The 12,598-nt window shown below is 42.4% G+C and overlaps 1 protein-coding gene across 1 annotated transcript; it reads left to right on the plus strand.

Annotated features, from left to right (window-relative positions):
• Positions 1–3,164: 3,164 nt before the first annotated feature.
• LOC141225675 (uncharacterized) lies at positions 3,165–12,284 on the plus strand. The gene is made up of 5 exons (XM_073667081.1): positions 3,165–3,331; positions 3,415–3,538; positions 3,622–3,719; positions 3,914–4,004; positions 8,693–12,284. Exons 1-5 carry the CDS (start codon positions 3,308–3,310, stop codon positions 12,118–12,120), a joined length of 3,765 nt encoding a protein of 1,254 aa, XP_073523182.1. The 5' UTR covers positions 3,165–3,307; the 3' UTR covers positions 12,121–12,284.
• The last annotated feature ends 314 nt before the right edge of the window (positions 12,285–12,598 follow it).

The raw sequence follows: 12,598 nt of genomic DNA on the forward strand, positions 1-12,598 counted from the left end.
ATTTCCACTTATACTATTAAGTAACTAGCAAGTGTGGTGATCCTTGTGTATCTCTAATTATGCAAAAGGGGTCAAATATGACCATTTAGGAATTTACTGTGGGCCACCATTCCATATTTTTTGTACTGATAAAGTAGATCTACATGCCTATTACATGATGGGAGGATGTGCAATAGTTGTTTTTAGTCTCCCATGACGCTGATCTCAGAGAGAGGATTTTTCATTTGGTGGAATGCAATCCAATACCATATGCACTCCGGCATGGAACGTAGACATCTGGGCATGTGACAATGATCCTAGATGCGCTCCAGTGTGGAATGATAACTACGGGCATGCGCAGTCACAGGTACGAGTGGCGCGGCGGCAATCAGTTTATCTGGCGTTTCAGTGTAAAGCACATCACTTCTGGACATGCACACTAGGGGATGGACATTATCGAACCTCTAGCTCATGAGAAGTAGCGTAGGTGCAGTACATTATTGTAGAAAGACTCCATTCTGTATATCCTGTGACAATTCACCTCTAGGAATGGGAATGGGTCTCCTAGTCTGGGAGGGGTTTTGGATGAATTGGGATATTTATACATGGGCACCTGGCTATTAGGCACACTATGCTGAACATCATGAATTAACGTCCCTGAATCAAGTCTCCTGATGAACCTGTTGGGGAAATGCTTTGAGGTGGATTATTGAAACATTCTCTGAGTATCATACCCTTTCCTTTATAGATATTGTAGGGGGTTTACTCACTTGGATGCGACGGGAGGATAACATGAGGCATATTCCTTGAAAAGTATCATGTGGGTTTATTGCTTCATAAACCCAGAAGCCAAACAGAAAAGCAAATAGCCTTTAGATCAGGCAAACAAAGTAAATGTCCTTAGCAGGTCTCTGCTCAGTCAGGCCTGTGTGGCACACAAGCTGGGGTAGTGTCCAGTGTCCTGGTTTGGTCTGAAGACAAACATACACAGGAGGCCTTCTCCCTCCAAACACACAGACCATGTGCCAAACAACAGCCTTCATTTTATAGGCTGTTAACCACACCCAGAGGAGAGGTATGTGGGTAGCTGGACTCACCCATTCTCTCCTAGCTACCTGTAACCCGGCTCCCAGGTGCACCAAACAATCCTCTTAGTGCTTATGTGCCCTAGAGAAACAATCCGGGTTACATCACAGAGACCAGCCATCTCTGTGACACATACCTCCCATCGACTACGCAACCATTAGCCCCCTTACAATGCCTTGATACATATCTGGTTTTATGATTACCCCACGGCTGATTAAAGGGAATCTATCGCCCCCTGGGACTTATCTGACCTCTAATATTGGCATGCAGGTGATAGAAATGTGAATCTATATATCTATGCCTCATATTAGAGGTCTGTTTGCTGTGAAATGGCTTTTTATTATTCAGTGAAGATTCCAATGCTTGCTGGCTGGGGGAAGGGAAGAAATCCCCACCTACTGTGTTAATTAAAATATTTCCCACCTCCCCTGCACGTCACAGTGCCCTGTGACGTGCAGTCACCATGTCCAGATCCCGCGACTGCGTGCTTTTTACGGTAGTGATGAACTTGTACTGTGTACTATGCAGTTATAGTACTGAAGGGATCTTGAGCCCAGGCGCCGGGAAGTTGCCGTGATTCGCCAGTGCACAAGATCCCTGCATATGACTGCATAATACACAGTACAACTGCGCCTTCCGTAAAAAGTGAAGTGCGCGGGACCTGGACATGGTGACTGCACGTCACAGGGCATTTCTTCCTGTCCACCGGCCCGCAAGCATCGGAATCTTCACTGAATAAAAAGCCTTTTCACAGCAAACAGACCTCTAATATGAGGCATACAGGTAAGCATAGATTCACATTTCTATCACCTGTATGCCCATATTAGAGGTTAGATAAATCCCAGCGAGTGACAGATTCCCTTTAATCAGCTATGGGGTAGTCGGTGGAGTGGATTCCCTTTAATAAATACTCACTTAGCCCCATTCTTGGTGCAGATACTAATGAATCCAGGACCTACGAGATTTTTACCATATGATAGTTGGATAGTTAGGGGTGTATCATCCATAGCAGCAGCCCACAGGGCCACTATGGTGCCCGTGAAAAAACACAGATTTTAAGCTTGGTTTAAGTTGGTATCCATGCAGCACATAGGCGCATGTTTACTATGGCCATAAATCAGAAAAAAATTATAAAGAAAAATGATCATAAACCATGCTGTAAATAAATAAATAAAAAGCCAAAGTACATTTAAATAAAATAGGGTTCTTAGCAACACTGTTTTGGATCAAAAATAGCATGAAAGCTATCCCACCATGGCAAGGTGAACTCCTTCGGGATAGTCCTACTCTGTATAATATTAAAAACCTTACCATGTGTGAAAGCCTCAAACTTCTGTGTGTGAATCAGACATGAGATCTAACGTGATAGAAGATTACAGTCCGGGGAAGACGGGAAACATTCATATAGACGACCGGTGGAGATGTAGTCAGTGAAGCACTCTAGCCAAATATGTTTCTAGAGCCGTAGTAGAAGATGAAGATGTCGTCCTATTCATGAAGTAGTTATTTCTCATGTCACATGAAAATATCTCCTGCAGTATTGCTAATGCCGATTCCAGTGTCAGTAAATGAGACGAGAATTAGCTTTATGGAAGATGAGTCTTTGAGAAACGTGTTCAGCTGCAGACTCCAAGGAAGAAACTTCTTGTTGTCTGTGGCCTAAAATATATAGGTTTTATTAGTAGATGTAAAGAAGAAAACTAAATACTGTAATATATCTCCTCATATGTTTCCCTTTATTATATCCAGTAATTGTATTATTACACAGGATTTTTATGTTACATAGGCTCATCATCTTCTCATTCAGGTCCCTACAATATCGGATCCTCTCAGTGAAGATCTTCTATTTAAGAGAATTTTCCTTATGGACCCATCAAAGATGGATATGGACAGAGACAAGATGGCAGAGAAGATATTACGCCTCACCCTAGAGATCCTCTTCCGGCTTACTGGAGAGGTGAGAGATTCTGATGACGTCACATTACATCATTCTTATCTATGGGAATAACAGATGGACAGAACTGGAGAGGTGAGGACTCTGGAAATGTCTGGAGGGAGATTTATTAATGTGTCTCTCCATAACCAGGATTACACAGTAGTGAAGAAGACCTCTAGTGAGCGCTGTCAGGACCCTGTTTCTGAGGGATGGGAAAGACCCCAGAGCCCAATCACCGGGCCTCCATCTCACCCCTTGATACATGAGAAGATCAATGACCAGAAGATCCTAGAACTCACCTACAAGATGATTGAGCTGCTGACTGGAGAGGTGACACTGCTGGGAATACTGGGACATTATACAGTAACACTATGAAAGAATCGGGGAGATGACCTTATCATTGTATGTGTCAGGTTCCTATAAGATGTCAAGATGTCGCTGTCTATTTCTCCATGGAGGAATGGGAGTATTTAGAAGGACACAAAGATTTGTACAAAGACATCATGATGGAGGTTCCCCAGCCCCTCACATCACCAAGTAATAGACAGGACTAAATACACACGGCCTATAATTATCTGTATGTAAAGAATGAATTCAGTCCCTGTATGTGTTTCCTCCAGATCTATCCAGTAAGAGGGCAACACCAGACAGATGTTCCCATCCTCTTCTTCAACATCACTGTAAACAAGAAGATCCCAATGCTCCTCAGGATCATCAGGTAGATGGAGAGGTATCATGAGATCTCCCCTATGATGTGTAGATGGCTGTGAAGGTCTTGTGTTCAGTCTTGTTTTATCCACCAGTATTCTATGTTTTATACTTGTGTAATGAGAACGGTGGAGATGGCAGGATTAGAGCTGCTCATAGATGTGATTTCTCATCTGTTTGTGACTTTTACAATATTTGTTTCAGGGTGAAGATCTGACCCATATTAATACTACAGAGGCTTATCTGAGGGGTGATGAGTGGTGTAAAGAGGAGATTCCTACTTTTGACTACCCAGGTGAGTAGTAACCACTAGTGATGAGCGAGGGTATTCGTTACTATTTGCTATTCGCACGGATAGTACGGTATTCGGGTTACTTGTTATATTGCGAGTATTTGTGTACTCGCCTCGCTATATTCGGATGTCCCGCCCTGCAGTTTTGGCGCCTTCTTTGCAGCCACTTAACATTCTGGGCTTCTTAACTAATCACAGTAATGCCTCAGACATCTTGGTTGTCGCATTACTGTGATTGGCTGGCCGCCCAGCATCATAGGGTCTATTTAAGCCCTGCCGCCGCCATTTTGTGCACATTGCATCTGGAGCCTGCGTTTTAATAGCCTACGGAGAGATCGCTGGGCTGCTAGGGAGAGTGTTTAGGCCTCTTGATAAAACAAACGCCCTTGTAAGGGCTACCTGCCGTGTATACTATAGTTCTGTGTTTAAAGGAGCCGCTCACTAGCTCCATAATACCACCAAAAATAGCTAGTAGGGAGGGAATTAGGTAGTGTTCTTTCAGTATCCATCTTAAAACAGCTCTTTTCAGAGGCAAAGCAATATTTTTCCAGCACACACAGAAGTAGCATTTTGTGCTGCCTTTTTTTTTTAGCACCAGTCTATTTTCCCTGCTGTTTTAGGGGTCAGAGTCTGGCTTCTGCTGTCCACATTAGTCCTCTTAAAAAGGCGTTTGGTGCCCTACGCAAAGCAGTAGTCCAAACATTTCCTACTGCCTGCTACAAAAGCACGCACCAGCCCATTTTAACCGCTATTTTGGGGTGTCAGCCTGCCTTCTGTCTATATTAGTCCACTTAAAAAATCTTTGAGTGCCCTACACAAAGCAGTAGTCCATACATTTCCTACTGCCTCCTACAATGCACGCACCAGGCCATTTTAACCACTATTTTGGAAGTCACCATCCCAAGGGCCACCAATCACAAATAGTAGTTAGGCTGGAGTAGGAATACTGTCCTGGTTTGTCCACTGCACAATTTGCATAGGTTTTGTAAAAATTAGCCCTATGGGCTGAGTCATGGTTGACTCACTATTTTGGCTGTGCCTGTGACAGCTACTTTAGCTTGTGCCATCAACATCTGAAAATCTGTCAACAAAACCAAAAATGCCAAAAAAAAACTGTTGTTAAGGGACGTGGACGTGGTCTGTGTCAGGTCAGAAGAAGCTTTATGCATCCACTATGTTCCTGGAAAAAGTTCCCAGTCTGGAACGTAAACGTGTGTGGAAGCCAGAAGAGCGAGAGCAGATTCTGCCTTGGATAGCAGGCAAGGCCTCTACGCATTTGTCAAGCAGCACCAAAACTTCCACGACCACACAGTCTACTGTGGATACACAGAAGGCTGGCCCTTCCAATCCTGAAGCTGGTTCTCCTTCCTCCCGCCATTATCAGTCACAGAAGACATATGACCCCAAGCTTGGCCACTCCGAGGACCTGTTTGGTACTTATCCTTTGGTTGGCTCTGGCCTATTACCGTGCAGCATTGAAGAGGGACAAGAGGAGGTGGCGTGCGTTGATGCTCAAGTATTTGAGGACCTACGACCAGAAGAAAGCCACTTGGGGGAACGTCATTTTTTGTCTCCAGAGGTGGAGGCTGATGATGATGAGACACAGTTGCCATAAGGTCAGCCTACAATATCAACTGGGAAGGAGGATGAAATAGAAGATGAGGTGGTCGATGATGAGTCCACTGATCCGACCAGGACCGTTGGCACGCATAGCCATGACAGCAACTGTAGGCTGACCTGAGGGTCGTAGTCCACACTCACTGCTACCTTCTAGTACTCCATGTCTCTTGGCCATTTTCTTTGTAGTCTCTGCACTTAAATTAGTTAAATAATAGTGAGGGCCCTACAATATGAATAAGTGAGGGCACTCTCAAATGTACACAAGAGGAACCTCCAAAATTTCTAGAGGAGGGCACTTCAAAATGTATGTTACAGGGCCACACGAGGGCTCTCACAAAACTCCGCTTTCCTGCTTACTGCAGACCCTCTGAACATTTGAATTAAGGGCCGCAGTATCACATGGTGGTGGAGGAGGAGGAGGTCAAGCCCAACGCTACAATGGGCACATTGTAAACTGCTATTGAATGTCTATTCCACTATCTGAGTGTAAGTGATGGAGGGACCGCCCAAATGTTTAAGTAACAGCTGTCCCTCCAAAACGCATGTTACAGAGCCACCTGAGGCCTCTCAGGTCAAAGATCAACATACATACTAGTACTTTCTAACTGTGCTTGTAAAGTGCTGGGGAATAGCGAACTAAAAATGATGTATGACGGAGGGACCTACAAAATGTATAAGTCAGGACCCTCCCAATTGTAAAAAGCGAAAAAAAGCCACAGCAGTATGTGTGAACAAAGGCTAAAAGGGATATTTTTTGGTTTCTTTGGTTTATTTAACCTTATATGCAAGTGATTGTGCAGGAAAAACTGTTTCTTAACCTTTTTGACCTGTTAAATGCAATTTAGGTTAGGTTTGGTAGTTGTTCTTGTGTGTCTGTAAAAGTGGCGTAATACTGCGACAAACTTTTTCCCAGAAACCATATGTGAGTCAGAAATGCATGCAGGCACATTCTCCAGGCTCTTCCCATTCTGTTTCATCACTTTCCCGTCCATTTCAGCCTTTTCCTCAGGCCCCTCAGGCACTATCTTTATGTGGGTTTGTTGCACCCTGGTAGTGCATTTAGTTATGAAGATCTGGGCAGGTAAACTCTGCTGCCCTATTTTGCTGTGTTTTAGCTTCCGGCAATATGCTTCCAGCTTTAGTAGGGTGCGATGCTTTCCAGTTGGCTGAAGCAGGGAGCAGATTACTCCAGCTGGACAGAACACACCCATACTGTCAGACTGGATGGTACTACAGGTCCCAGGCACCCTAGTCTTAGTGGCTGGACAGAGCCTGCGCCACCCAGAGCTTCTGGTTCTGACGTCTCCTCCATCACCAGCTCCACCTGCAGGATGAATAAGGCGGCTCCTGGTGAGAGAAGCAGACGTCACAGGAGCAGATCTCAGGAGATGGGATACACCATTTACAGAAGCCCTAATGTGACCAAATTGCAGAAAACCAGAACAGTAGAAATCCCCATAAAGTGACTCCATTTTGGAAATTATAACCCTCAGTGAAATAATCTATAGGAGTAGTGACTATTTTGACTCCACAGTGTTTTTCTGGAAATTAGCACGCAGTGGATGTTGGAGAGTGAAAATTACTAATATATAATTTCATTACCCAACACATAGTGCCCAGATTGTGCTCCAGGAGACACACACCATCAATTAAGTGGGTTCTTCTCACTATAGTAATGTCAAATACATGGATGATAAATGTGGTTTGGGCACACTGCAAGGCTCAGAAGCGAGGGGGAGGTTTGACTTTGGGAGAGCGGATATTGCTGGATTGGTTTATGGAAGCCATGTTGCTTTTCAAGAGTCTTTGAGCCACTAATAATGTGGAAACCTCTGTTTTTCCACTGACAGATGATGGACCTGAGTGGGGACTTGTTTTTTGTGAGATGAGTAGAAGTTTTTATTGGTATTTTATTCACCTACATAACATTGTTTGGTGGCTTTTTATTCCATATTTGGAGGCAAAATGAACAAACAGTTGAACACCACGCTCTACTGCTCCATCCTATGAGGTTTTCTATTAGACTGTGAACTGTTATTGTCTTGGTGAATAATGACGGCTAACATAGGGCAAAATAAAAAAAAATCACAGAAAAAGATACAGCCTTACTAACAAAAATCATATAAAAAATGCACTAGCAGGATGCCACAGACCCCCATGATAAAGGTGGGGGCTGCACAGGTGCAAAATACTGGTGGAGCAACCACTCACATTCGTACCAATTCATGGAGGGGGTGGTTGCCTAGTATTAAAGATGCACACAGATGAAGCTTGCATAGGACGCCAGTCACACAGGCAGGTTTGATGCAAGGTGTCTGGCTTAGCCTATATACAAATTGCCTCTTCAGAGAAAAAGAGGACTTGAACTCTATAGCGCCACCTATTGGAAGCAGCAATCCTTCAAGTCACAATCAATCCTTTAACAAGTCATGCAATATGACTTAGGATAAAATCCAAATCAGAATCTCAATTTGCAGACACGGTGTTTCAGGCTGTTGGCCCTCGTCAGTGCAAAGTATGAGAACTGATTTGGATGGATGAGAGGCTCTGGACTGAGGTCTAAGGGGTAATGTTTCTCCTTGTGGAGAGTGACTTACCAGCTCTGGCTCGTCAAGGTAAGGAGGCTTATTCGCCGTGCAATGCTCTTCTGGGAAATTTAATATGCAAATTGCCTCTTCAGAGAAAAAGAGGACTTGAACTCTATAGCGCCACCTACTGGTAGCACCAATCCTACAAGTCACAATCAACCTTTTAACGAGTCGTGCAATATGAATATCAATTTGCAGACCTGGTGTTTCGGGCTGTTGGCCCTCGTCAGTGCAAAGTATGAGAACTGATTTGGCTAGGCGAGAGGCTCTGGACTGAGGTCTAAGGGGTAACGTTTGTCCTTGTGGAGAGTGACTAGTGATGTTGCCCATACTATTAGATCAGGAGGGCTGCCTAGCACTATATAAGTGCACCCCAGATAAACAGACACCCCAGTACACCCAAGCAACACTAAAATGCTAATGCATTTGTTATCTGATTTGGTGATAGTAAGGTTGATTGTTTCTTGGTTTTATTCTTGGCAGATGACTGTACCAGGAGATCAGAGGAACAGCTGACATCTTCAATTTTTAAATCAGATGATCTTGAGATCCCACAGGATACAATTGAAATGAATGACATTTCTCCAGATTTATCATCATCCCTTCACAGCAAAGATCTGTCATCTGATCCTATGAAACAGGTCCTGTCTTCTGATTCATTACCGACTACTAAGGAAAATAAAAGTCACAAAATAATCATTAAAAAACAAATTGCTCCTAAAGCAAAGAAGCCATTTTCATGTTCAGAATATGGAAATAGTTTTTCCCTTGAAAAGTCTTTTGTTAAACATCAAAACATTCGCAAAGCAGAGAATAGATTTTTTTGTTTCAAATTTGGGAAATGTTTTAACCAGAAATCAAATCTTGTTAATCACCAGAGAAGTCACAAGCAGAAGAAGCCATTTTCTTGTTCAGAATGTGGAAAATGTTTCACAGATAATTCAAGTTTAATCAGACATCAGAGAACTCACATAGGGGAGAAGCCTTTTTCTTGCTCAGAATGTGGGAAATGTTTTAAACAGAAAGTGCATCTTGATATCCACCAGACAACCCACACAGGAGAGAAGCCATTTTTCTGTTCAGAATGTGGAAAATGTTTTACAGATAATTCAAGTTTTATCAGACATCAGATGACTCACACAGGGGAGAAGCATTTTTCCTGTTCAGAATGTGGAAAATGTTTTATCCAGAAATCAGCTTTGGTTAATCATCAGAGAACTCACACAGGAGAGAAGCCTTTTTCTTGTTCAGAATGTGTAAAATGTTTTAGCCATAAATCAGATTTGGTCAATCACCAGAGAACTCACACAGGGGAGAAGCCTTTTTCCTGTTCAGAATGTGGGAAATGTTTTAAACAGAAATCATATTTGGTTAATCACCAGAGAACTCACACAGGGGAGAAGCCTTTTTCCTGTTCAGAATGTGGGAAATGTTTTAACCAGAAAACAAATCTTGTTAATCACCAGAGAAGTCACACAGGGGAGAAGCCTTTTTCTTGTTCAGAATGTGGGAAATGTTTTAAACAGAAATCAGATTTGGTTAATGACCAGAGAACTCACACAGGGGAGAAGCCTTTTTCCTGTTCAGAATGTGGGAAATGTTTTAACCTGAAAATAAATCTTGTTAATCACCAGAGAAGTCATACAGGGGAGAAGCCTTTTTCTTGTTCAGAATGTGGGAAATGTTTTACAAATAAATCAAGTTTAATCAGACATCAGAGAACTCACACAGAGGAGAAGCTTTTTTCCTGTTCAGAATGTGGGAAATGTTTTAAACAGAAATCAGATTTGGTTAATCACCAGAGAAGTCACACAGGGGAGAAGCCTTTTTCCTGTTCAGAATGTGGGAAATGTTTTAACCTGAAAATAAATCTTGTTAATCACCAGAGAAGTCACACAGGGGAGAAGCCTTTTTCTTGTTCAGAATGTGGGAAATGTTTTACAAATAAATCAAGTTTAATCAGACATCAGAGAACTCACACAGGGGAGAAGCCTTTTTCCTGTTCAGAATGTGGGAAATGTTTTAAACAGAAATCAGATTTGCTTAACCACCAGAGAACTCACACAGGGGAGAAGCCTTTTTCCTGTTCAGAATGTGGGAAATGTTTTAACCAGAAAACAAATCTTGTTAATCACCAGAGAAGTCACACAGGGGAGAAGCCTTTTTCTTGTTCAGAATGTGGGAAATGTTTTAAACAGAAATCAGATTTGGTTAATCACCAGAGAACTCACACAGGGGAGAAGCCTTTTTCCTGTTCAGAATGTGGGAAATGTTTTAACCTGAAAATAAATCTTGTTAATCACCAGAGAAGTCATACAGGGGAGAAGCCTTTTTCTTGTTCAGAATGTGGGAAATGTTTTACAAATAAATCAAGTTTAATCAGACATCAGAGAACTCACACAGAGGAGAAGCTTTTTTCCTGTTCAGAATGTGGGAAATGTTTTAAACAGAAATCAGATTTGGTTAATCACCAGAGAAGTCACACAGGGGAGAAGCCTTTTTCCTGTTCAGAATGTGGGAAATGTTTTAACCTGAAAATAAATCTTGTTAATCACCAGAGAAGTCACACAGGGGAGAAGCCTTTTTCTTGTTCAGAATGTGGGAAATGTTTTACAAATAAATCAAGTTTAATCAGACATCAGAGAACTCACACAGGGGAGAAGCCTTTTTCCTGTTCAGAATGTGGGAAATGTTTTAAACAGAAATCAGATTTGCTTAACCACCAGAGAACTCACACAGGGGAGAAGCCTTTTTCCTGTTCAGAATGTGGGAAATGTTTTAACCTGAAAATAAATCTTGTTAATCACCAGAGAAGTCACACAGGGGAGAAGCCTTTTTCTTGTTCAGAATGTGGGAAATGTTTTACAAATAAATCAAGTTTAATCAGACATCAGAGAACTCACACAGGGGAGAAGCCTTTTTCCTGTTCAGAATGTGGGAAATGTTTTAAACAGAAATCAGATTTGCTTAACCACCAGAGAACTCACACAGGGGAGAAGCCTTTTTCCTGTTCAGAATGTGGGAAATGTTTTAACCTGAAAATAAATCTTGTTAATCACCAGAGAAGTCACACAGGGGAGAAGCCTTTTTATTGTTCAGAATGTGGGAAATGTTTTACAAATAAATCAAGTTTAATCAGACATCAGAGAACTCACACAGGGGAGAAGCCTTTTTCTTGCTCAGAATGTGTGAAATGTTTTAAACAGAAAGTGCATCTTGATAACCACCAGAGAACCCACACAGGGGAGAAGCCATTTTCTTGTTCAGAATGTTTGAAATGTTTTAAACAGAAATCAGATTTGGTTAACCACCAGAGATCTCACACAGGGGAGAAGCCTTTTTCCTGTTCGGAATGTGGGAAATGTTTTAACCAGAAAAGAAATATAGTTAATCACCAGAGAACTCACACAGGGGAGAAGCCTTTTTCCTGTTCAGAATGTGGGAAATGTTTTAAACAGAAATCAGATTTGGTTAACCACCAGAGATCTCACACAGGAGAGAAGCCTATTTCTTGTTCAGAATGTGGGAAATGTTTTACAAATAAATCAAGTTTAATCAGACATCAGAGAACTCACACAGGGGAGAAGCCTTTTTCTTGCTCAGAATGTGGGAAATGTTTTAAACAGAAAGTGCACCTTGATAACCACCAAACAACCCACACAGGAGAGAAGCCATTTTCTTGTTCAGAATGTGGGAAATGTTTTAACCGGAAATCAGATGTTGTTATACACCAGAGAACTCACACAGGGGAGAAGCCTTTTTCCTGTTCAGAATGTGGAAAATATTTTGGCCAGAAATCAGATTTGGTTAAGCACCAGAGAACTCACAATCACACAATCCTGCTCCCAATCAACGCCGCCTTTGGACGTATTGAACATCAACAGGAAGGCCATAGCCTGGAAATAGCATAGAGAGAACGCACACACTGAGAGCACTCTCTTCAGACTGTGTTCCTGGGTAATTCTAAGCAATTTACAGCCTCAAGCATGATGTCCGATATGCCAAAGAAAGAAGAGATCAGAGGTTAATCTGAGGTCCTCCACCTCTGTCAGCATGTCTGGTATGCAGTGTTTCTTATGGAAGGTCTTATCTTCCTGCTCCGAGCCATTACTGCCTCACCTCAGTGTGGAAAAAGAAGCAGTCTTAACCCTCATGATGCCAGACAGCTCCAGGCTGTCAGTCCTGCACCAACTTCTCTCTTAATGTAGAACTCACAAGAAAACAGCTCCACAAATCTCCCTGTACTCTCACCAAAGTCCACATACTGAGCAGTGCTTTCTTCACCGGGACATTTACCCCCCAGCCACAGGTTATTCTGATATGGGGAACAACATAACTTATTTGTATATCAGATTGCGTCTATCCCTACTAAAGAAGATATGGAGCAAT

This window comes from Phyllobates terribilis, unplaced genomic scaffold, assembly GCF_046119375.1.
Source record: "Phyllobates terribilis strain yellow unplaced genomic scaffold, ASM4611937v1 Scaffold_411__1_contigs__length_1673714, whole genome shotgun sequence".
NCBI classification, from domain to species: domain Eukaryota; kingdom Metazoa; phylum Chordata; class Amphibia; order Anura; family Dendrobatidae; genus Phyllobates; species Phyllobates terribilis.

What these genes read in the sequence shown, in the direction of transcription:
- LOC141225675 (XM_073667081.1), top strand. Translation starts at nt 3,308, where the DNA reads ATGATTGAGCTGCTGACTGGAGAG. An exon ending in CCAGCCCCTCACATCACCAA is followed by an intron (nt 3,539 to 3,621) that starts GTAATAGACAGG and finishes TGTTTCCTCCAG; the next exon opens with ATCTATCCAGTAAGAGGGCA. An exon ending in ATGCTCCTCAGGATCATCAG is followed by an intron (nt 3,720 to 3,913) that starts GTAGATGGAGAG and finishes TATTTGTTTCAG; the next exon opens with GGTGAAGATCTGACCCATAT.